We start from the raw sequence: 24899 nt of genomic DNA on the forward strand, positions 1-24899 counted from the left end.
CCTTTCGTAAATAAAACTTCTCTTGCCTACCGGTGCGTGCTGAGGGGTTTTGGGAAGGGGATGCTGTGACAGCTTGGGCTGGGGTCAGGGGGTACAGCTCCGGGACAGAGCACGGGCGGGCAGTGCTGGGGCTGTTAAACAGCGATTTCAGCTTAATTAACTCTTCCTTGGAGCAGAGCTGGGAAACGATCGCTGGGAAATAATCCGGAGAGGAGGCGACGCACTGAGATGGTCCCAGCAGGGACGATGTGGGGGCAAACCCGGGGCTGACCCTGCCCTTCCCTCCCCACGGGCACTGCCCGGCCCCCGACGGCTCTCGCTACCCCATCGCATCGCATCCCATCGCATCCCATCCCGTGTGTCCGCGGAGGCTGCAGGCTCTGACCTCCGCGGCCCATCCTTCGCCCTTTCCCCCCCGTTTTGTTCCGCTGGGATTCCCTTTTAGGGGGCTGGGAGGAGGGAATGGCGGGGCCGCGCCTCCCCTCCGTCCCTCCGGGGGCCGTGGGTGCCGCGGGGTGTCCGTGGGTGCCGAGCCCGGCCCGTCGCTCCCCGCGGACGCGCTCCGGCTGCCACCTGTGGGCTCGGCCGGGCGGGGACACGCAGGGACCGGGGTGACACGGCGCGGGCTCTGTGCCCGAGGAGCAGGGCGGGGATGGGATGGGATGTGCTGTGCTGTGATGCGATGAGCAGCCCCGGCGGGCAGAGGGTCGCGGCAGCGCCGTGCGAGCTGGAGCCGGAGCCGAAGCCGGAGCGGGCGGTGCGGGGCTCTCTCCCCTCCCTTCCCCTCTCCTCCGTGGCTGAAGTTCGCCGTGCCCGAGGCGCTCCCGTTGAGGTGCGGGGATCCCCGCCCCGCTCCGCCGGCATCACATGGTGCTGGGGGAAGGAGGGAGGGAGGGGGGAGCCGCCCCCCAGCCCTCGCTTCTCCTACAGTTTCTCCAGTCTCAGCGCTCAACTCCGGCGAGGCTGGAGAGCGGCGCTGGGCAGGGCGGGCTCCGCCGCCGCTCCCGGGGCGCCGCTCCGCAGCGGAGGCGGCGGGGAAGCGGCACAAGAGCGCGGCGTCTCCGCTGCACCCCGGCTTCTGATGCCCCTTCGCGACTGCACGCCAGCCCGGCGGCCGCGGCTCCGGGAGGATGCGGCTCTTCCTCCTCGCTGCAACTTTCTGGGGATTGTGCCTGGCGCCAGGTAAGGGCTCCGCGACGGCGCTGGAAACCTCCGTCCCATCGTAGCCCCTCGACGGAGCTGCTACGGGGCGCTAAAACCAACGGAGCGGCGGAGCCCCCGTCCTGCCCGCGGCTCGCAGAGCTCCCACCGGTGTCCCCAGCGCAGCCCCGGTGCCTCTCGGCGGATGCCGCCCGCGGATGCCGGACCGGGGATCGGTGCCAGCGGGGCTCCCAGCGGAGGTCGGGGGGCTCGTGCCGAGGTCTCCCCGCCGCGGGACGAGGGATGCGGGATGTGCCGGCGGAGCGGCTGCTGGCGAACCGCGGGAGCGCCTCGTTTGCATGATAAAGGCGGCTGGCGAGGGATGCTCCGCCGCTTTAATTGTGCATGGCAAAATAGTAATTAAATCATTTGTAATTAATTAGTAGCTAAGTAAATCCGTCGGCGCAGATAAGAGCCGAAGCGTGTCTGTGAGCCGGGTTTCGCTCTGCGGGGCGCGGGTGCCGAGCGGCGGGCGATGGATGGGCAGCGGCTGCGGGGCTGCGCCGGTGCCGGTGTCGATGCCGGTGTCGGTACCGGTGCCCGTCGCCTCCTGGCGGCGGCGTCTCCAGCGCCGGAGCGGCCGCCCCGCGGAGAGGAGCATCAGCAGAGCCGGCAGCGCTTCTTTTACTTTATATTTGTCAAAGGGGTACTTGGACTGAGCTGTTGAATAGCCAGGAACAGCTAAATGCGAAGGGGGAAAGAGAAGGAAGATTTCTAGCACGTGTTGGTTGTTTGGTCTTTGTTTTGGTTTGTTTTTTTAATACTATTGCTGTTATTTAAGGGCAGGTTAGATGGAGCACCCGGTTGAGCAGGTGGTGTCCCTGCCCATGGCACGGGCTCGGAATGAGATGATCTATAAGGTCCTTTCCAAAAGAAAGCATTCTCTGGTTCTGAACAAATCTCTGTCTGTTCCAGGTTCGGGTTTGCAAATACAGTGTTACCAGTGCGAGGAGTTCCAGCTAAATAATGACTGCTCCTCCCCAGAGTTCATCGTGAACTGTACGGTGAATGTTCAAGATATGTGTCAGAAAGAAGTAATGGAAAAAAGTTTTGGTAAGAATTTGATAATTATTCCTCTGTTTATCTGGTTTAGCAAATTTGTTGCTTTTGGCTCCACCCATTCATGGTGCTCAGCTTCATATGAATCTCGAGTCCCCACCTGAAGGGACTGAATTCAGTGTCTTACACTTCCGAGTGGCATTGCAACTCAATGAAGTTAGGCATTTTCCTTTAAAACTGAAGGATGCAAGCCAAATGTTGATAAAGCTGGTTAAGACACAGCCTTATGGGTCTCTGATATAGTTCCCCAGCACTGGGAAATTAATAACAACAAGTTAGTTTAATCTCATTACAGTTAATTACATGGGCTTTTCCCCCAAGAGATAGAAGAGCATTAAATTAGTAATTCCCTCCTTTCTTTTATTTACTCAAGCAATTTATATACTCTGAAGATTCATCTTAAGGGATGGAAAGTGTGGTGATCTTTGCTTTCATCCATTAGAGAAACCATCAAGCAAAAGGGAAAAAGGGTTTTGTAAAAAAGGGGGGGGGGGTGTTAGGGGGGAAGAGAAGGGCACAAATTGATTTTTCATAGCAATTTTTAATTTTTTTTCCCCTTACTGCAATTAATATTGAAGTTGATATATTAGGACAGCAATGTGTCCAAGAGGGAATCACCTGTGATTCTGCACCTTGCCTCTGTTGTCTCTTGAGCTGTTTTATAAATGGCTGGGCTGAGCAAACTCCTCTTCCTCCTCAGCCAGCTGCCCCACCTGTGCTGCTCATCTCAGGCCACTGTGTAATCAGGATAAATAATAATTGGTGTTACACGTCAAAAGTAGCTGAACTGCTGACACATTTCATCCTGGGTAGCACCATCCACAGTGACTACTGCTGTGAAACACTTACAACCCGTCCAATGTAGGGAAAAAATCTGGTTTTAAGCTGTTTAAAGGAAGATTAATCTGTCTTAAGTTATTCTTTTACTGGAGTATTTTATTTCAAAGTGGGGTGAGGGTGTGAGACAGTAACAGCTTGCAAGGTACCCTTAGCATCTTGAGTCTCTCTAAATGACTGCTTGAAGGCTTTGCTATCTCCACACCACAGCTTCTGTGGCACTTCCATGAGGTCAGACAGGATGTTTTGACTTGGAGGGCTCTAGATGTGGTAGCAGATACAGACAGAAAAGTCAGATTTGAACTCTTTTCATGGATGCATAACTTGCCATTACTCCTGTGAGGAAATTGCAATACAGTAAATAAGCAGCTCTTAAACTCCTTGGTGGTTTTTTTTTTCTGTACAATTTTATGGTTTTTTCTTAGTAGATCCCTGGAATTTTTTTCCTTTAGGAGGTTACTAACATGCTCTGCATAGCAGGTGCCACTGTTTTATTACATTTACTTCTATAAATGCATTTCTTGTTAATTTTAAGTTCAGAGATTGTAAATTTCTGCCAGTTAATAAGTTAAATTTTTACCTATTTCAAATTGAATGAAATTTACATTGCAAGCTTAGTTTCTGTTACCCTCAGTCAATTTTAGAGAGGGTTGGTTGTAAAATAGAGATGATTCAGTTCATCATCCTTTATTGGTTTTATTCCTAATTGATATTTAAATGTGTGCAATATAAATGCCTTCCTCTCCCAAGTTTTATTTAATAATTCATTTTACTTCTACTAGTATATTTCATAACCTGATTCTTTTGGTTGTTGCTTATTACTAAAAGCTGAAATGTTTCAAGTATTGATTTTAATTTATAATAGACTCGAGTTAGAGCTTTTAACCCAGAAAATGAAAGATGCAAAGTTGCATTCATTTGACAGCACAATCTCCTAATTAGAGTTCTTTCCTCCTCAATAAATACAAAGGAGTGCAATTTTTGTAGGTTAACCCGTTTTTGTCATTAATAAAAGTAGCTGTGTGAACGAGCAAAGTGCAGCAAGTTATCTCAAACTTTATTTAAAAGTCAGGTGCAGTGTTCTGAGATGAAGCTCAGGGTGGGAGTGGGTGCCCATCCCTCTGCACCTTCCCCTGCAGGAGGCACCAGTTTGGGGGTTTTGCTGTCAGGGCTGCTCCATCAGGCTCTGTGCTGTGCAGAATTCCATTGCCTGCAGTGCAGCCCCACCTGTGCCCAGGGACCCTTCCATGAGTGTTTGCTGTGTTCAGGATAAAGATAAAGTTATAACTCGACACTGAGATGCTGCCACGGCAGCTCTGTGCCTCAGCTGCATTACTGGGTTAAACTCCCTGTCCTGGAGGCCAAATGGGAGCCCTGGGCTGCTCTTCCCATTCACCTTGCACAAAGCTCCTCGTGCCTGTTCACACCTAACTCCTCCTCAGCTGCTCTAAATCCAGTGCTTCAGATCCCACTGGGCTCTCTCAGGATTTGTCTCAGCTCCAGGTGAGAAATAGCAGCAGCTCAGGCTTGTTCCTAACCCAGAGCTCAAGAAGTGGCTCTGATGTGAGCAGCTAAGAGAGCAGGTGCCAGTAACTTCTGTTTTGAATTAGATCATCAGGCATCTGATCTCAGCTCTTTGTTGTACCAGGTAGATATTTGCTCCTTTGGACAGCTGAGAATTGAGGAGCAAATAGCAAAATATTTTTCTCTCTTAAGGCTGAGTTGTAGTTTAAAATGTTGCCAGAAAAAGTTTAATGACTGTTAGAATTCTGTTCCAGTGGGAGATACAGAACAAGACAGTATTTTCCCTGTGATAAAGAATCTTGCTAATTAACTTGTTAATTAAATCTCAAAAAAAAAGAAAGAAAGAAAAAGCCTTCTTTTAGAGGGAGGAGTGATGAGAATGGAAAGTGGCACTCAAGACTGTACCACAAAATTTTTCAGTTTTTTATCCCACAGAAATGAATGTAAAGGATAAGTTTCTAGTGCATTCTTCAACTGGATAAGCAGGTGTTTGAAAACTGTGTAAATTGAGTGTTTGACAAAGGATCAAATTCTTACCATAATTCCACTTGCAGATACCTTGTGGCAATACCTGTGGTGGATTCCCTGCTCCCACTTGCCTCTCTCTTTCCACTCCATGGACTTTTAAATTGGACATGTCAGTGCTCCTTCATTTTTAGAATATATGCAGCAACAAAGAAATCCCACAGTATATTGGGTTCAAGTGAAACATCTTGGTGATAGATAGATGAGTATATAGTGTGTATATGCTTTTATATATATTATATATCACAGAAAACATGCTGGTAATGATAGTCTTGCCTTTTACTGAGGGGAAGAGTTATCTGAGCATAAAGGCTGATCTAAAACCTACTTAAGGCAAAATGAAACTTGCCATGTGAGTACATCAGTGAGGGATAAAGGAGGAGGATGAGGCAGCCAGCCCAGAGAGGTAGCCAGTCTCAATTTCTTGGAACTCCTCTGCAAGCAAACCTGCCCACGTGCATGTTTTGAACAATACACCTTCTGTTCTGAGCTAATTGTGAATATACTTTTACCAACTTTTGCAAGGAAAAAAATTATTCACTGTAGCAATGCCAAAACTTGAAAATATCAAGGATTTTTCCTTTTGCAAGCAAATGGGAAACAATCAGATTATTGTAATAATCTGCAATAAGAAATTTGGCTTATTTGTTTGGTTTACTATGGTCCATTTTAATGTATTTAATTGGTATATAATTCTGCAGTGTAGTTAAAGAAATTGGTGTGAGTGTGCTTAAAAGTAGTGCATGGAAGCACCAAGAGCAAGATCAGCATCTCAGTGTTGAATTAGAACTTATCTATTTCTCTGAACTCTTTCCAGTACTGGTTTTCCCATATTTTGTTTTATCAGTGGCTGTGTTGTGTGATGAGTTGGGCTGTAGCAAATTGTTTACCTGTGATTATTACTTGGTTTTGCCATGATTGAGTTGTTCATGTGTCCAAGGACTACAGAACCACATACTTTTTTCTGTGTTCATGTATAGAATCCATTAGTACTAATATTAATTGCATATCAAGGGGAAATTATCAAGGATTTATATCAAGGGGAAATTATGCTCTGGTGTACTTTTATTGACAAAGTAATTAAATCAGCAAACAAAGTTTAATGTTGCCAGAATTATTGTAGGCATTAAAGCTTTATAGAAGTTGTTGCATCCCCAGTATCCATTTAGAAACAGTAAGAAACATCTAAATTGGTGGTGGAATTTTTTTTCTTTTTTGATTTTCCTCTACACATTTTTGGTCAAAGGATATCAACATAACTCAACAGAATTTGTTGTGTCTGGGGGGCTTTTTTTGTTTTTTAATCAAAGCAAAGCACAATATAATAAATCTTTACTGACAATTTTAAAAGATAAATAAAAGTTTTGCATGGGACAGTTGGTACTTGTAACATCACATGTTGTGCTGCCAAGTGCCAGCAAAATGAAGACATAATGTCAATATTGGAAACAAAGTTCACTTTTGATACTGAATAAAAGACTTGCAGTGGACATTGTTAATTTGCACTGTATGCTGAACACTTGGATCTGTGGATACATTTCCATTCAGAAACACTTTTTCTTAAATTTCAAAGCCATTTCCTCACTTGTAAATTTTTTCCAATCTTTGGGTTTCTCAGAAAACTTCCAGCCACTTATGGAATGCGCTGACTTGATTGTGTCAGCTAAGGAGGAATTATGTGAGTGTTCAGCAGCTGCTGTTCTGACTGCCTTTCCATAAAGAAAAGCAGCAGTGGAGTTAACAGTTCAAGCAGTTTATGACTTAAAAGTCATGACAAAGATCCAAGTGCAGAGTGATGAAGGCTGCATTATTTTAAGGAAGATAGGGTATCTGGTCCAGTGAGTTCCATCTTTCACAGGATGTGGACAATAGCTTTTTATGTTATTTTATTTCCCAGGCTCGTATGAAAGATATACAAATGAATTTCGTGATGATACAGTGCCCACAGCCTGGTGTCTCTTAAACCTCCCCTGAGAGTTTCCTATTGCATTTCACACACAAATGAGTTTGTGTTTCCAATCCCTTTTGGAGCCTGACCCTGCCACTCCTCTTAGCTCCCAGTGACCTTATCAAAACATTGGCAAGAAGCTTTAATTAATCCAAACAGTTTTCATTTCCATTTTTCCTTTGTAGTGATTTTTTTTTTTTTGAGAAACTTGACAAAACTGGATTTTGCCAACTTACCAGTAAGTCTTTGAAACTGGTAAAAGCCATATAAAACCCAGGAAAATCCTACTGTTAAGTTGAATAGGCTGTAAAACTCTGACTATAAAAATAGCTAAAGATTTAAGAGCAGAATGAATTTCCAAAGTTCTGGCATGCAAGTGCCAGCATCTGAGCCATCCCACTGAAATTGGTAAGGACATTAATTAGGGATGCAGCAAGACTATTCACATGTGAAATTATTTCTGTGACGTTTTGCAAGGATGTAGCATTTCAACATTTGTAAAGGTGAAAGGCTTGTGGCTTCCCTTCAGCTCAGAATGTGAGGGGTGGCAAGAAAAATCCTCATACAGAATTCTGAAAATTGAGTCCAAGTTCACCTCTTTCTCTGCAGGATGAAGTATATTTAGGTATTGATGGCAAAGGACATTTAGATCTTGATTCCTTTGTATCAGTTAGGAGGAGCGGATGGGAGGCTGTGAGCCAAAGCTTTGCTGGGCAGATTGTGTGTTGTGCTGCTTGACTGTACATCCACGCTGGTGAGCAGGGAAATGAAGCAGAACAGTAGGAAACCAAAGAATTATTAGATATGCAGGTGAAAGCTGAGCTTTGATCTCTCATTTGTAGCCTCCTGTGGCTTCAAAAAATATTTGATAACACCACCATTAGCAGTTGTACTTCACTTTCCCAGCCTATGCATTTTTAAGAGTTTTAATGCCATGCTTCAGCTTTGCAAGCAGTGGCAAAGACTTTTTTGTGATTTTTTTTTTTGTGTTGTTAACAACACCATTTTGAGTCACATTTCAAGCACCAGAATTAGAAGGCACAGCTTAGAAAAAGATATCAGGGTAATCTAAACCCTTGTCCTCTGTCAGTTCACAATTGTCCAGTTTTCTTCTGAGCTGACTTTATTTCTGCAAGGTGTCGTGTCAGGGTCAGAAGGAAAGTGATGAGGCCAGACTTTCATTGTCAAAAGCTTCCTGTTAGTTTCTGAAAAAATGTGCAACTTTTTAAAAGTGCCAAATGTATGGAGGATTTGAGATGATATTAGGTTTTCATACAAAATCATGATAACAATATGCTGAACCAGGTGAAAATAAACCAGGTGGTTTATTTTCATTTTGCAGGTAGGGCAGAGTGGGCTGGGTTTGTTTTATTTTTAATAGAATTTGTATACTCCCTAAGAACCTAAAGGCATGAATGTGCTTTTATCTTGTCTACAGAATGCATCAAAGGGAGGACTAGGATGAAATAGATGCAGTCCTAAAACACAAGATTAAAAATCAGGAAGTGTGTGCATAGCTTTGCAGTAGATTTCAAGTCACATACTTTTAGTGCCCTGGGGGTTTTTTGGTCTGGAAAACATCGACCATGGTATCTCACAGTATTTAAGTAGCTGTTTACAAGGTAATTAGAAATTCTTGTGATACAATTCTAGCAAGGTGCAAATTATTTAAACCACTTGTCTCGTCAACTTTCCTCTCTGGAGTTCACAATAATTCTTCTTATCCTTGTGAAGTGAAACTTAGAGGAGTTGGATATTATCATATTTTACACTTGCTCAAATTGGGGTTTGGAGTTTTTGGGAGGATTTTTTGTAAAAATGAATTTACAGCTATAGCTGAAAGGCTGTGTGTTGTGGAAGCTTAATTCGTACTTTAAACAAATAAAAACATGATCTGAGTAAAACTGCAATTGTTTGGGGAAGCACAACATCAAAAGAATGATTGATTGCTCTTCAATATTCAGTCACTTCTATGATATTTAGGACCTTATTAGATAAAAATATTTATAATCACTTTCTATAGAAAACAGCAAATCACAGTAGGACTCCTGGAGTCTGTCACTGTGTGAACAGGTACTAGCTGAGGAACTGATTATCATCATAGCAAAACCAATGAAGCCATAAAGAGATGGTCATAAAACCTAAGACAGAACTTAAAAAACATAATTTACAAACCTATTTGTGTATAGTCTGAATCCAATTTTTGTAGCATTACTGATACAGTAAAATGCAGAAATAATCACATTTATATTTTATGTTCCATAGAAGGTGATGTTCACCTGTTTACATGTTATCTTGCACTAGGATAAATTCTCATTTTATTTCCTGGCAGACATCAGAAAAGAGCTTTTGTAAGTCCTGCTGGGTGCTGAATTTTGCTTGAGTGCAGGGTAAGCTAGTGAAAGTTTAAGGAAAAAAATACAGAATGAAATATATGAATGAAATCACAAAGCAAGCGTGGCTAGGCAGACCACACATCAAGTTTATACACAATGAGAGGGAAAACTTGCAGATTGACCAAGAGCAGAAAATTGAAAGTTTTGGTGAAGTAAGACAGCTGGGACTATGCAGGATATTCAAAGAAAGGAGTTTTAGTACATAAGCACAGTCATCAACTTTTCTCTATGAGTAACAGCAGTGAGAGAGCCCCTAAACAGATCCTGTGCGATTCGTGCTAATGCAAGAGCTGGGACAAGACTGGGGGGGCTCCTCCTGAGTTCTGTGTGCTACTCTGTGAATCATCCACTGTTGGCAATTTCCCAGCTTTTGCTTAGAAGAGATGGGCAAGATTTAAACACCCCATCTAAAAGAGTTGAGTGGAGGTTCTGTCAAAACTGTAAATGTACGCCTCAAGCTTGCCTTGACTACCTGCTGGCTTTCTCAGCTACTCACTTTAAGATACAAAACTTTTCAACTGCTCTTTTTTTGCTTTCAGCATCTGGTGCAGCCTTGAAAAGGCTCAAGGATGCCTCAGTGCTGGGCCCTAGTTGGACACAGACTTCTTTCTAAGCTCCAGAAGATTTATGAGGCAGCTTTGCCCAGAGCACGTGCAGGGGATTTTGCTGAAGCGCTGTTTGTGGAGTGAGCTGCACAAGGCTGATTTTCACACCTGTGCCTGTGAAATTTGTTATATGCATGTAGAATAGAAAATATATAACATAAAATTAAAAATATACATATTAAATGGTGTAGAAAAAGCATTCTTTAAAAAAGTGGAGTGACAGCCCACAAAATCAGAGGACATCTGGCTTGGAAAGCTCAGTGTTGGGCAAGGTGACACTATCCACTTGACTGAGGCAAGCTTAGAGAGGAGAGTTTGTGGCCATCAGGTCCTGGGGTGAAGGGCAGGGTTGTGATTTCCTGCTGAGTTGTGCCTTTGCAGAAAGCAGTTCCAGAGTAGCTGGATCACCATAGGAGTGGGAAGGTGACATTTTTGGAAATTAGCTCACTGATCTCAGAGGTGATGGCCTGGTTGGCTGTTTTGACTCTGTGCATTTTGCTCAAGGACACTCCTGAGAGTACAGGTGCAAGCTGGAGTTGCACACTGCTTGGATTCTGCTTGGCTCTTGAAAGGTGGAGAGTCATGCTGACACAGCATCTTTTTGTCTGCACCTCCTACAACAGAAGACTCAGAGGTGTCTAATAAGGTTCTTTTCAATCAGTGAGAGAAAAACCTTGGATCTTCTGGTGTCTGCTGCAGAAACAGAGTGTAAGAAGTAGGTGTGATGTCACCTTTTTTGGTTGTCCTAGAAACAAGTTAAGCTGTTATTCAGGAGAAATGCATTGGGCTGTGCAGGCAGGGTAGAGGAAAGAACACTCACTTTTGGATTGGAATAAATTGTTGCTTGAATTCTTTGTTAAAATCAAGACAGAATGCACTTGTGTGTGGACAAAATAGTGCCAGGGTACAGATGCACAGGACTAGACTGGATCCAGCTAAGAAAATAAATATTGCAAGCTGGAACTATAGAAAAGCCTTAAGATTTACACCCATCGCTTCATTGCAAGGAATAAGGCAGAAATATTAGTTTGGGCCTTGACACTGTCTAAATATGTGATGATTTGTGGAGCAGAGAGAGGTGTAACCATGGCCAAGTTGTTTAGTCTAGAAATAAATTTTCAATGCCAAATATAAGCCAAAATTTGCTTAAAAAAAACCCTGAAAACAAACATGGCTGTTGTAGGTATATGTGATAGGAGAGGGTGTGGGATATAAGCACATTATCACACAGCTGTTCTAGCTCTGTGCAATCCCTTCTTTTCTTGAAATTTTTTGACTTGCATCCCACAAACCTTGAAACCAAAATAATGGAAAATCTGTTGGTCACTAGTAGGTCCTTCACAGTAAAACATCCTTGTAATACCTAAACTGTTGTTGGGGGTCTGCTGAATCCGTGAAAAAGTACAAATTACATACATAAAATAATTGGGCAATAAATACACTAATTGGGTAGCTGTAAATATGCTAATTGATCACTGGTGTCAATTGTTGGGGGTGGGTAGCTGGGAATGACCCCATCCCAGTAAAAGCAGCGTGTAAAAAGTGAATCTCCTTGCTTAGCCAGTGACTCAGAACAATCTGAGGTAAAAGAAAAGCTTCCAGAAAGGTTTGCAATTATTTTTCTGGGTGATATGTTAATGAATGCATCGGGCTGATTGCTCAGGCAAGAATACCCAGTAATTAGCAGTTATGTCTGTGCTATGAGTCTTGAGAGGCAGATAACCACTTTGAAGATCTGTCTGCAGTTCAGCCTGCTGGTAGCAAATGATTCAGGGAGATCTTGGGGATCGTTTGGAACTGGCTCAGCAATGCTGCAAGGGTTGAGGAGAGATCTCAGGGTGTAACTCAGAGATAGAGAGGAGGATGCTGTCCTGGCTAAAAGGGGGTGAGCTGAAGTTACTGGGGCCCATTTACCTGTTTGCTGGACTGATGAGATGGGGTCCCTGCCATCAGATCATAAAAGTCAGTTGTACTTGTGTATTTCCTACCAGAATTAGGAGAGGACGAAGGTTCAGGAGTAAGTGAAGTCACAGCACAAGTGTTTTTAAAATGTCACACCTGCAGTGCTAACATTTCCTCTTTTTCCACCAGCTTCTGTGCCTGTTTGCATTGTGTCTTCCTGTCAAGATACTGCAGAACCAGAGAGAGAGAGAGAGAGCACAGCCTTTCCATGCTGAGCAAACTTGCTTCATACCTGATGCTTTGTAAAAAGCACTTAGTGTGAGAGCAGCTGGTTTGTGACATCAAGAGACTCTATCAGTACTCAAAGGAAAAAATCTTGGATGTGAAGGGCATGTTAGCTGTTAAAAACCTGATGGAAATGCTGTTTTTTTTTAAGTAAAAAAATCTTTCTAAAATTGAGATTACCAGAACAAGGAATGGGAATAAACAATCATTTGGGTGTGAAATTTCCTATTGTAAGGCATTTACTGAAAAGCCACTGGAGAAGTGTTACAAGGGGATTTTGCTGCTAGTCAGATTATTCTCCCTATTTAGGTGTGAACATGGTCCATCTGTTCATGAGATTTTGAGTAGTAAAATTTCAGTCTGTGCAGGAATACTGTGTTTTGACTTTACAGGGAGCTCAGGATTGTTCTATGGGATTGGTTCTGGAGAACAGATCTGTTGTAAACACATGGAGTTAAGCTGCAGGACTTTGATTTTTTTGCAGGAGAGGTTTCCTAGAGTTGTCTGATGAAAACCATGCCTCAGAGGGCATCATCTAATTGTTCACAGCAGTGAACAATTCCAGTCTCCTAATCTATGGGAGAAGTGCAAAGTGTGATATTTTCACACTATAAATTATCCAAACTAATAAATCACTAGTTCAAGTTGTGAACAGAGCTTTGCAAGAAACTGTGAAAAGCAAACAGCAGGAAGAGAGTGATCTATAAAATTATGGGAATAGGAAATATGCCAGGGTCAAAAGCTTTTTAGAGGCTTGGTCTTTGAGGGGAAAGTCAAATTCACTGCTGTTCATATGGAAGACTGAGGAATGGCTGAGTTTGGTGGGTGTTTGTTGCTCAGGGAAATAATCTGTGATGGGGAGATGCAGGATCAGGTCATTGTGCATGGTTTAATTGAATACAGGAGTCCTTTCTCAAGAGAGAAGGGGAAGGAAAAAACACTGATTGTAGCCATGGGAAGGGTCATATCTGTCTCTGCTCTGGGAAAACTGCCGGAGGAACATGGCCAAAGCACCAGGTCTTTTTGGAGAACATCAGCTGAGATTTTGGTATTGTAAAGCCGATCAGTGGCAGCACCAGTGAGGCTCCTTGACAGCAGTGGTTTGTCAGCAGAGACAGAACTCCCTTCTTTTTGCAAAGTGTAGTAATAAAGATTGTATTGCTTGATCTGAGTGCCTTTGCTGTTACAGGGAGAACAGCCCACAGCTCCTCTTCCTTCTTGAGAAAAGGCTCTACCTGCTGTGTTGATTGATTGAAGCTCACGGGAGATAGAGGAAGATTTAACACTCACTTGAGGGCTTCTCTTCATAAGTTCAACGAGATAGATAGCCTAAAAACACATTTCAAAGTTGAGATTTGCAGAGGGAGACACAAAACCAGGAAACCCCAGCATTGTTGGGATGGCAACAGTGTTGTGACAGTATAAAAGAATTGCTTTAATTAAAAGTCTCTGAAGACAGGAAATCCTTCTTTCTGAGCACAGCCCAAAGAAAGGGTGTTCTGCTGCTACTCCCAGCACTCAGAGGTGCAGTGGCTGATGCCAAATTACAGAGGTTTCTCCTGGACCATGGAGGTGCTGTAGTGGTTATTGAGTCTCTGGGGACTGAACAAATATCTGCAGGCACTGTACATCCAGCACCAGGGTTATATTCCCTCCTCACTCCCTCCAAAAAAAGTCATCACTGTGCATTTAAAGATGTTTTGGGACCATGCCACTGGATGCAAAGGCACCATTCTCCAAGGGAATCCTGTCCCCTTGCTTTTCAGGTGGAAAAAACTAAAAACTTTTTGAAAATCCCATATTCAAAAAAAATAGTGATTTTATCATCCTTAGGAATATCCCTACTACTTTTTGTAACTTCCAGCAGGCAAGCCTCCATTATCTATTTCTATTATGTCTATGTTTTTCTAAGACAAAATTTCTACTGTAACACTTGCAGGAAAATTTTGGAGTAATGAGGTGCGGAACTGCCATAATAGTTTTCTACTGTGATAGAAGAAAATACAATTGTGTATTTTACAGCCTTTATAAACCACGTTAAAATACCAGCTAAAATATATGCATCAGAATGTACTTTTTTCAGTTAAAAACAATCTGAGAAATTATAAATTAACTTATTAATTAAAATTACATTCAAAAAGGGAAGACTTTCAACTCAAGAAAGACGCTTCTATAGAAATGGAAATTTTTGTTATTGAGGGTATTAAACTTCAAAGATATGCAAGAACTGAGATTACCTGGAAAAGTACTTCTAATTCTTCTTCAAAAAGAATTTAAAAGGGGAGGGAGGAGGATGAAAGTTTTGCTTATAATCATCCTCCTTTTACTCCTAGTTACCTGTCTGTGTGTGGCAAAGGAACAAGAAAAGGAAAAAAAAACTTCTCAAAAGACAAATGAAGAGCATAGAAAGCTGTAATTACTTAGACACCTTAACTCAGACATGTTCAGCAATAGAAACAAAACTAATTTTCTCACTAATTGCATTTCAGTTATAGCTATTCAAACAGTTTATTCTGAAAGATGAAGAATTCCAGCTATAAAATGCACCATTTGATATACATTATGCAAATTAAGTCTGTCATAGTTTTGGTTCCAACCAGGACTGAAGTACAGAGCAATCCTGGTTGGAGCGATCGCGGTGCTTGGCAGTGCGGGGCTGTTTGTCCTGTCACTGCTGGGGTGTCTGTCCCGTGGGGCACCGAGAGCTGGCTTGGCAGCTGCCTTAGGGCAGGAATCCCGCTGTGAGGTGTTCCCCTCAAACGGAGTAACCCTTGTTGTGTGTCACAGGGATCATGTACCGCAAGTCCTGCGCCTCCTCGGCCGCGTGCCTGATCGCCTCTGCCGGCTACCAGTCCTTCTGCTCCCCTGGCAAGGTCAACTCCGTCTGCATCAGCTGCTGCAACACCCCACTCTGCAATGGACCCCGCCCCAAGAAGAGGGGCAACTCTGCTGCGGTGCCCAGGGCACACATCATAACCACTCTTCTGCTCCTTAAATTGGCTCTGTTGCTTTCGTACTGCTAAACTTCAAGCAAGCTGGTTTGTTTGGTTTGGTTTCTTTTCCCTGATGCAATTTGTTCCGCATCCTTCTTTCTTCAAAGACGCTGCAATTATTTTCTGTTTGTTTCCAAATCCCTGTCAAGAGCAAGGGAAGTTCAGTGGTTGTGTGGAGAAGAGGGGCTGATATTTTTGTCAGCTAATGAGTTCATTTAGCAGATTGAATTTCCAGTGTGCACTTAAAAATCCCAGCAGGACACAGAACTCCTGTTCCTTTTGCATAACTGGAAACAAACCCATCCGCGTTATTCCTTTTGCCATGTTGTCCCTTTCCTGGGTCATTTCAATTTCCATCTTTTTAAGCTCATTGCTAAGCAGTAACTTTGCCTTATGAGGTCACACTTGGTGTTCACAGAGGCCGTTCTGAGCAGGTTCTGAGCCGCTCTCGAGGGGCTCCAGGCTGGGATCTGAGGGTGCAGAACCCGTCTCCTGTGGGCTGCAGCCAGGCGTGGGCTCCTTCTGGAAGGTGCTCAGGAAAACTTTGGCGTTGCCCTTAGCGGAAGAGCCACGCCTGGAGGACACGAAGAGCAGCGGGCGCAGGGAGCGGCTGCTGCGCGCCGCAGAGCTCTGGTTGGCCCTGAGGAACCGCTCCCTGTTGGCGTGCTGCAGCGTGAGGCGGCAGCACAGCACCTGCAGGAACACGCTGCGGAACTGCTGCGAGGAGATGTTGTACAGCAGCGGGTTCACCACCGAGCTGAGGTAGAAGAAGATGTCGGCGATGGGAAGGAGGGTCATGTAGGCTCGGAAGTAGGGGTAGGTCCAGTCCTGCTTGGGTTTGGCGGCTGCCATGATCCTCCGGACCTGGTTGGGCATCCAGCAAACCGCCAGAGTGGCGATGATCAGTCCTGCGGGCACAGAGAGCAAGAGAGAGGTCTGCATATGTGGGGGAAGACACATGAAACGCCATCAGTTCTGCACTTACTTGTTAGGAAATGGTACCAATTTTTCAGTGTTTTGCTTGACAGCTTTTTCTGCCAGTAGCATTTTTTGTTTGTTGTTTTTAATAACTGTTACAAGGTCATTGCGGCACATGCTCAGACAAAACACTGCATAGTGCTTGGATGGTGTTTCTTTGTACCTGTTGTCATTTATTGGTTTTCAGAGTGTTCTTTCTCTGATCATCTGTGTCTTTGGAAAGAATATGGTTTTAGTTTGGTTTCTGCTCTTACATTTCTTCTGTCTTTCCCTTTACTTTGAAAAACACAATAAATAGAACCTATAGCCATATTAGATCAGGCAATACCCAGAAGAGATCAGATTCTTGTTTGTACTTTACAAAAAAGAAAATGTATGCATAATAATATATTTCGTGTTATTTTTGGTAGATTTCCTCTTACAGAAGCTATTTTTAAGTAAAATGTGTATGGATCTTTTTATGGTAATTAAGATATGTTGGGCTTTCTTAAAAATCAAATTCCAGTGGAATTAAATGATGAATGTAAATGAGAAAAACCCAAGCCTAGTCATGAAAGTGTAAGCAGTTTCAGATTGTAAATTACGCTTTAAAATGTGGTATCTGACCATTTTGTATTTATATGTAAATATAAATACATGTTGCTGCATCACTAATGGCATTAAAAAGGGGTGGCTGAAGTGTTGGGTGTCTCAAAATTCAATGGATTGAGTTCTGCAGAGTGCAGCAGCCCTGCAGGAATGTGTCAGTGATGGAGCAGGAGCAAGGCACCTCATGGCATCCTCTGTTTCTCTGTGTGCCAGCACTGGAAATCTGCCACCCTGTGACATCCCAGGTACACAGAGTCACTCCTGCTGCTACTGCTCCCCCAGCAGTGCTGGCTCACAGGGCAGCCTCCAGTCTGCTGTCCCCTCTTTGCCTCTCTCTGTGCAGGAGCTGTGCCTCACACCAGCTCTGTAGGGAGCAGAAGCTGCAGCCTGGCTGCTCCCCTGGGCAGGGAGTGTCCTGGTGGGGCAGCTCTCATCCTGTGTGTCACCTTGTTAACCTCATCCAGTGCCTGACCCTGCTCCCAACAGCAGCACAGAAGATGTTTAATTCTTACTTCTCTAGGCTGAGTCAGATTTCCCCCACTGGACAGGTCACTGTAGCAGTGCCACTCAGAAATAGCAGGGTTTTGAAGCCAGGAAAAGGATACTTCACTAGCAGGAAGATGTGAATGTAGCAGGGAATAGAAGAAAGATTTTTCATAACTTTGAAACTGCCAGAGCTCCATCAGGCTCTGTCCAAGTTCTCGCCACCAGTACCCCCAAGCAAAGAAAAGGTATGAAATGCCTTTAAAAAAAAAATTAATTTTTTTCATAAAAGGGATAATTACTTTAACGAATTTATTATCTCCCTGAATAAGATACCAAATAAAAGCTGTCCTTTGGATCCCTTGCTTCTGTAATCACTTACTGGGGTAGTGATTGGGATGGGGAAGTAGCAGATCTTAAACAGTACTGGCTTAAGAGCCCTGGAGAGCTGTTGTTGACAGGCCAGCAGTAAATCCATCACCAAGACCTTTGCCATTTTCAGTTCTTTACCTACCAGAAGTCTCCTCAGCCACTGTTCCTTTGCTCTCAGTCCCACAGTCCCTCCCTGCCCCTGCTTTTCCCCTGCCACCTTGCCTCACTGTTCAGTGCCTGCTGTGCCTCTGTGATCTGAATTTTGTATTAATCCTGCAAATGTTCGTGGCCTTCAGTGCTCTTTTCTTGCTGTCAGCTTAACAACTATAGGCTGTCAGTCCTGGCATGGGCCAAAAGAAAATAAGGCCCCTTCAGTGACTTGTGATGAATCTTATAAAAAGGCAGTGGAAGGATTTTATTGCTTCACTGGGGCTTTTTGTCTGGTGCATCTTAAACACAAAAGTTCACAAGCCCAAATCTGTGGAATTCTCATCAAATTTCACCAGAAGATCTCTTTCAAGTGGGAAGAAAATAAGCTGTATTGTACAATTTTATTTTATTTTTTTGTTCTTGGTTAGAAACAGGATACTTCATCATGCTGATTAATAGTTTCCTAAATTATGAGTGCTGCTGTGAAAAACTATGAGCAAACAATGCATGCAATCATTTTTAAAGCCCAACTACATTGCTCTGTCTGATTTTTTTTTTGCTTCTATCTGAATTCTTTGGCATTGACCTTTCTTTTTAATTCAAACTGCCAACTGCTTAAGATACCTCCTTATATTCTTCAGCCCCTTTTGTTCTGGAGAAGTGAGTGTCTGGTAGTGTGTACAGCCAGTGAAAAATGAGCTGCTTGTGCCCTTGTGCAGCACAGGCAGGTTTGTCTCTCGGGGGGCAGGAGGGGATGGCTGCAAAACTGTTGTTTCCCAGGGATGACTAATTGTTCATTTTCACACTCTGAGAAGATGTCTGTTGACTCAAAGGAGATGCACCATGCAAATAAACATGCTGACAGACTCACAATATTTTTCCCAGCTTTCACACTTGACATGGCAGTGTGGAGTAAAGGGAAGCTCAGCAGAAGAGCAGCTTGGGTGTGACCGTGTTCGCAGGGGTCGCAGGATGAGGGAAGAGATGAGGATCTGACTCCATGTTTCAGAAGGCTTGATTTAATATTTTATGATATACATTATATTAAAACTATACTAAAAGAATAGAAGAAAGGATTTCAACAGAAGGTTGGCTAAGAATAGAATAGGAAGAATGAATAACAAAGGTTTGTGGCTCGGACAGAGAGTCCAAGCCCGCTGACTGTGATTGGCCATTAATTCCAAACATCCAAATGACACCAATCACAGATGCACCTGTTGCACTCCACAGCAGCATATAATCATTGTTTACATTTTGTTCCTGAGGCCTCTCAGCTTCTCAGGAGGAAAAATTCTAAGGAAAGGATTTTCAGAAAATATCATGGCTACACTCGGGAAGCCTCTGAGCTCAGCACTGCTGCTGTCAGGCTGAGCCTGGATTTGGGCTCAGGAGTTTGTGCTGTGCTGCTGTGCCAGAGGTGCTTAAACAGCCTCAACCAGCTGGAATGGAAACCACGCTGAATCTTGCACCAGCACTGATGTATTTTTCCTGTGAGCTTGCTGCCTGATGGGAATAATTCTTCACATTTCAGCTCATGTCCATCTTTGCCTTCCACTCCTTCTCATTAAAGAGAGAAAGATCAGTGGCTCTGCTTTTTCCACCCCATTTTCCTGACCACTGCATGGAAGTGACACAGAGCCAAGCTTTATCTTCCATGGAATAACAATGTTTATAAACAAAGTAATGCTGTGGTTTTGCAACCTCCATCACTGGTGCTTGAAATTTCCAACTCACATTTGAATTATTCCAGTTCAGTCATCAGAAGGGCATTAGAAAAATGCCAGCAGAAGCCAGGAGCCCTTGTGTTACCTTCTGTAAGTAAGAACATCTCAACCTTTAAATAAGAGCAGGAGCTTAGAATTCATTTAACATTGATTTAGTTATTTCAAGGTAACAAACAAAACAAAAGACACGAAAAGGTCCTTCACTAAAACTACATTATAAAGTTAAACCATAAACAAGCCACAAAAGAGTTTACTCCAAAATAGGAATTACCACATCCTACTACTGTTTGAATCTGAAAAGAACCCAGCCCAAGCCTCTTTACAAACAAAGCATACAAATATAACAACACTTTAAATTTGGTAATCATTATTCTAACTTCCCAAAAGTCAATCTCACAGTATTAATTCTTAATATGTGACAAAGGATCATTTATGTAATAAAATAAACCTAGCATTTAAGTGCCAGTAGTATAAATATTCATTGCTGGCAGAGAATAGGAGTTTGGCAGTCATCTATCCCTTAGCAATACTTTTTTATTACTCAGAAAATTCCTCTGGGCCATAGGGGACTGAATTAAATTCATTATGAACTTTATTGGGAAGGATTTTAAATATGTGCAGATGTCTGGAAGAGAGGGCTTCCTTCTCCACACTTCCCCTTGTTCTTCTGTTGAATAGAATTTTGTCCTTTTTTTTTCTATACCTAAGCACTTAAATCTGTCTCCTTTTAAAACCCAGTGCTTTGCCTCTATCCTGGCTGCTGCCAGCCATCCCCAAAAGCCTGAAATTGTCAACAAGATGATAATTGCCACCAGACAGTGCCAAGAACAGGTTTCCTCTGGCTGCCACAGCCCCTTAGCTGAGGCTGTTGGTGACCTCATGTACAGAGTCCTTTGCCTGTGCACTTCACCCTGACCATCCTGGTGGCTCAAGGTCTGCCAGGCTCTGCTGCTGCTCCATCCCAGCCAGCCCAAAGCACAGCCAGACCTCAAACTTTGCCCCTCTGGGGTCTGATTAATGACACAAAGGCGGGCTCCCAGCATCTGCTTGTAAACTGACATTTAAATGGCAATTGCCAGTGGAATATAAGCATATGGTTACTGAGCTGTGAGTCAAGTGCAGGCAGGAATGCAATTGGTTCAGAGGAAAAGCTTTTTTTAGTGTTGGTTTCACTTTTGTGTGCTTGGCCTGTCTATACTCAAAGGCACAACGTGACACTAATGCTTAGTCACAAAGTCTTCAAACAGTGCATCAGAAGTGCCAAGAAGTCCCAACAGAGGAAGAAAGACCATCTTTAATTATTAAGTTTACCATCATAAAGCAATGCTAATTACAAGGAAAGCACTTGGTCCCTACTGGGTTCTGCTACAGGCTTTGAAAACATAGCAAAGATGCCTTCCCACTAATCAGGGTCTCAATGGTCTCAATATCAGCCACTGATAACTCAGGAGAAGGGAGAAAAAGCAACGACAGAAGTACTAATTAATAATGCTACTTTCAGGAGGTTTTAGCTTGTATTTGTGTTACATTTATTATTTTAACAATGAGAAAAATCTTGGTTTTTGTTAGAAATAAAGTCATAAGGCACTAGCTTATTGTCTTCCTAGCTTCCAGGAAGAGTCAAGGCATGAAATGCAGCCTTCAATCACTGAGGTGACCTTCCCAACTGCAGATCAATGCAATGCTGCCTCCCAGCATCTGCAGCTGCTCCCTGCCTCTACTCTGCTGCTGCAGCTCCCTGCATGTCAGGAGGCAGCTGCCATATGCTTTTTGTCTCCTGACAATTGCCATTGAAATGTCAGCTTACAAACAGCTGTTGCTGTCACTGCTGCAAGCTTGGCCTGTAAATGCAGCCAGGAAAGCTGGCAGAGGGATGGAGCTGCCCCTGGGCACTGCAGGCTGCTCTGCCTCGGTGGGAAACTGAGGCAGGCTGGAGCTCCTCCAGCAGGGGGCTGTTTTCCATGCTCTCCAGTCTCAAGGATCTCCTGTTGGTTCTTCCTTGGACAGGGAAGAGTCTGGAGCAGTTTCTCTGCTCCTCATGCAGCTGGGTAGAATTTCAGACCCAGCCTGCAGCTTTTACCAGCTCCTGGTGAGTCCCTGGTGTCAGACCCTGTCCAAAAGTGACTGGAGCCCCACTATCTCTGACCAGAAGGGTGTGCAGGAGGCTGGGAAACAGGAACACAGCTTCCACTTCTGCTCCCAGCCCCATCATTGCCTCCCCCATTGTCTTGCTTGGGTTTAAGGGCAGAAAGTTTAAAAGCAAGATGCGCAGAGGAACTGCAGTGTCTCTTCAGGGCTTCTGGGGAAATTACAGTGTTTGTGCCAGAGCTGGTGTCTCCACATAAAAGGGTCTGTATAGCACAAATCATGTGCTAGAAGGCCTTTGTACACCCTAAATTAGTCTTGTGATACTGTCAGGAGTGCATCTTTCTTGTACAGCCTGTCATCATCTCTAGGAAAGTTCTGCCTTGCTCTCCAAGATCCAGAATAAGGGCAAAAAGGCAACAGGACAGATCTGAGGGATAATCCTCCAGGCACAGAGAAATGGCCACGCTCCTCTTGCCCACACACAATTGCAGCAGGCCCAGGCAGGCTGCTGGGCTCTCTGTGGCCCCAGAGTGCCCACAAACCCAGCTCCAGCTGGCCCACAGACACACACAGCTGTGAGATAAACCTGCCACAGGGCCCCTGTCAGATCCAGCTGTGTGCCCCTGTCTGGGCAGAGATTCCCAGCTGGGTCTCAGATCAGCCCTGTCCCTCGTGTCCCTGCTCGGTGTCCCCATCACTGTGGGCGCTGAGGCAGCTCCTGGGCACAGAGTCACTTGCAGGCAGCACCACCAGGTCTATAAAACACAAGGGGAGGTTTCACTGCCCTTACCAGGGTACTCATGGCCATTAATCTCCCATTTCCCAATCTGTATTCAGTGCACAATGCCACAGCCATCAGTAAGGGTTTTGCTTGAGTGAGGGCTGCACTGTGCTCCATGGGCAGGATAAACTTCTAACAAAGATTAAAAACAGGAAAAGAATACTAATAATACAAACTTCTCCCTTGCCCCTCTCAACCACGTGCAAGTTTCTTCTGCTGAAGGACAAACATTATAGTAATAATAAGCACATATTGATGCATGTTGAGGAGAATATAAAATATATTAACCTGAGAGATAAATATTGATACTGCTTTGTCCATGTCAATATTTAGTTCAAGGGACAATAAATTTTGATATTCACTGAAACAAGTCAATACATGTATTGCCTCATGCATTTTCTATAAGCTCAAGTTATTCAAAAATTGTCCTTTTATTTATCCTCAACTTTGAGAAGCACAGATTTGCCTCTCAGAAATGCTTCTCTGTAAGAGAAGAAGGCAATAAGGAAACTAGCCCTACTCAGGCAGGGAGAAAAAATGAGATGTGGCTAGTGTCCATCTCCCAGGGATTTCCCATTTAGTTTTTCTAACCATCAGGGAGACCCTCAGGCTCCATGGGCTCTGACACTGGATCTGGGCTGGCTGCTGTGTGCAGCCTCCTCAGAGAACAGGGATTTCCTCATCAGCAACTCACTGCCTTTGCTGTGGGGCCATCTCACTTACAGACCACATACACAGTGCCACAGGCAAAGCAAAACTGAGGTCAACCCCTGCCCTGCCTCTGCTGGTTCTGCAGGGGAACCAGGGACAAAGCAGAGAGTGACACAACATCTTTGTCACCAGCACAGGCAGGAAAATCTCTGAGTGTTCACAGATAGGCTCTGGCAAACACCCCACAGCCCTTCTCAGAATGGCTTGAGCTGCACAGAGGCCAGCAACAAACTGGTTATCCTTGTGAATGCTGCTGGAAGGATTGAGCACGTGGGCTGGGACAAACAGCTGGACACCAGCTCCATGTACACCCCATCAGCAGCTTCCAGCAAAAAAACAATGGACCAGCAAGTCCCACAGCCTCCAGAGGCATTTGGGTGCATCTCATGCTCCTTATGCTCCAAGGGTGCTGTGCAGCAAGGCCACGTCTCATTAGAGAGCACACCTGGGGGACAGGACAGTTCTGTCCCATGAAATGGAGCAATAAGTGAAAGGCACTGAGGAAAAAAACAGCTGCCTCTTGGGGCAATAAATGAACCAAACCTGCAGGATTTTAATAAATATATTGCTGTTCTGTTGCACATGAAGTTGTGTCTCTTCCAACTGGAGCCACCATTAAGAGTCTTACTAAACCCCAAATGCTAAAGTGATGCACAAATTCTTCCTGTAAGGGCCATTCCCTGCTCAGAACAGCAATGTGTTCAGGTGTGGGGCACTGACAACATAGGAAGTCTATTTTTTATATTATTTAAAGCTTCTGTAGATAACTGGAGTTGTCAGGGATGTGAAGAAGAATTGCATACAAGAATTTGCCCCATGGCATCAGAAAATCACCTGCTGCTGCTTTTTACACTTCATTTCACAGGTGATTACGTAAATCATCACTGAGGCCCAGCAGATGATACAGAATCCAAATCTCACTTGGATTGGACTGACTCCCCTGCCTTAAACCCCCTAAAGAGTACCATGAGACCACTGAGACCAAGCTGGCCTCTCAGAGCTTCTGGCCAATTGTGGTGTCATGGAGCCAAACCACGGATACAAAAACATGCCCACAACCCCTCTCTCTGCCTGAAACCCCAGCATCACCCCACAGTTTGCTCCATTCAGGTCCTGCCTGCCCTGCCACACACATTTCCTCTCTTGACTGGAAACAGAGAGCTGCTCTGGGCTGGCTGCAGCACAGCAACACCCCATCAGTGCCTCACTGGCAAAGAGTAAGGCCAATTTTGTGTTTCCAGAAACCTGACCTTTAACAGAAGCCAGTGCAGAAGGAACCTGCACAGAAGAACACTTGACCTTCCTTGCAGAGGTGCTGATGATGTTTCAGTGTCCTGGGTTGAGAAACACAAACACTGCCATTAAACAGGAAGATTATGAGAGGTTTGCATGGAGCTGAAACAAATTTTTCTGTGTATCACTGATCCACACATCTGGGACCTGCAGGGCACGGCAGCAAAATCTTTTCTGCAGCACTGGAACATAATATAAGTGGGTCCCCTCACACACACAAGCAATGGCAATCATTGCTCTTCAGAAGAATGAGCTATTCTTACTTTGCACCATCATCTCACAGCCCACAGCCCTTAGCTAGCGTGGAACCAGAGGCACCAGAAGTTGCCAGGGGAACACAGATATGCAGAACATAATTAGTGAGGACACAAGTGTTAACAGTTTTACTTCTTAGCAATTTAAAATGTCTGACAATTATCTTCAGTTCCTAGCAGGGTCAATTTTTGCTTCTCAAACA

General features: G+C 44.2%; 1 protein-coding gene across 1 annotated transcript; it reads left to right on the forward strand.

Annotated features, from left to right (window-relative positions):
- The first annotated feature begins 759 nt into the window (after nucleotides 1-759).
- On the forward strand, nucleotides 760-16930 carry LYPD1 (LY6/PLAUR domain containing 1). Its single transcript, XM_064719090.1, has 3 exons — nucleotides 760-1182; nucleotides 2116-2253; nucleotides 15069-16930. Exons 1-3 carry the CDS (start codon nucleotides 1131-1133, stop codon nucleotides 15302-15304), a joined length of 426 nt encoding a protein of 141 aa, XP_064575160.1. The 5' UTR covers nucleotides 760-1130; the 3' UTR covers nucleotides 15305-16930.
- The last annotated feature ends 7969 nt before the right edge of the window (nucleotides 16931-24899 follow it).

This window comes from Zonotrichia leucophrys, chromosome 7 (genome assembly GCF_028769735.1).
Source record: "Zonotrichia leucophrys gambelii isolate GWCS_2022_RI chromosome 7, RI_Zleu_2.0, whole genome shotgun sequence".
In the NCBI taxonomy this organism is placed as follows: Eukaryota; Metazoa; Chordata; class Aves; order Passeriformes; family Passerellidae; genus Zonotrichia; species Zonotrichia leucophrys.

Bases quoted from the DNA above. Each gene is read 5' to 3' on its own strand.
- LYPD1 (XM_064719090.1), top strand. From the start codon at position 1,131: ATGCGGCTCTTCCTCCTCGCTGCAACTTTCTGGGGATTGTGCCTGGCG. The intron at 1,183-2,115 runs GTAAGGGCTCCG...TGTCTGTTCCAG, and splicing joins GGGATTGTGCCTGGCGCCAG to GTTCGGGTTTGCAAATACAG. The intron at 2,254-15,068 runs GTAAGAATTTGA...TGTGTGTCACAG, and splicing joins AGTAATGGAAAAAAGTTTTG to GGATCATGTACCGCAAGTCC.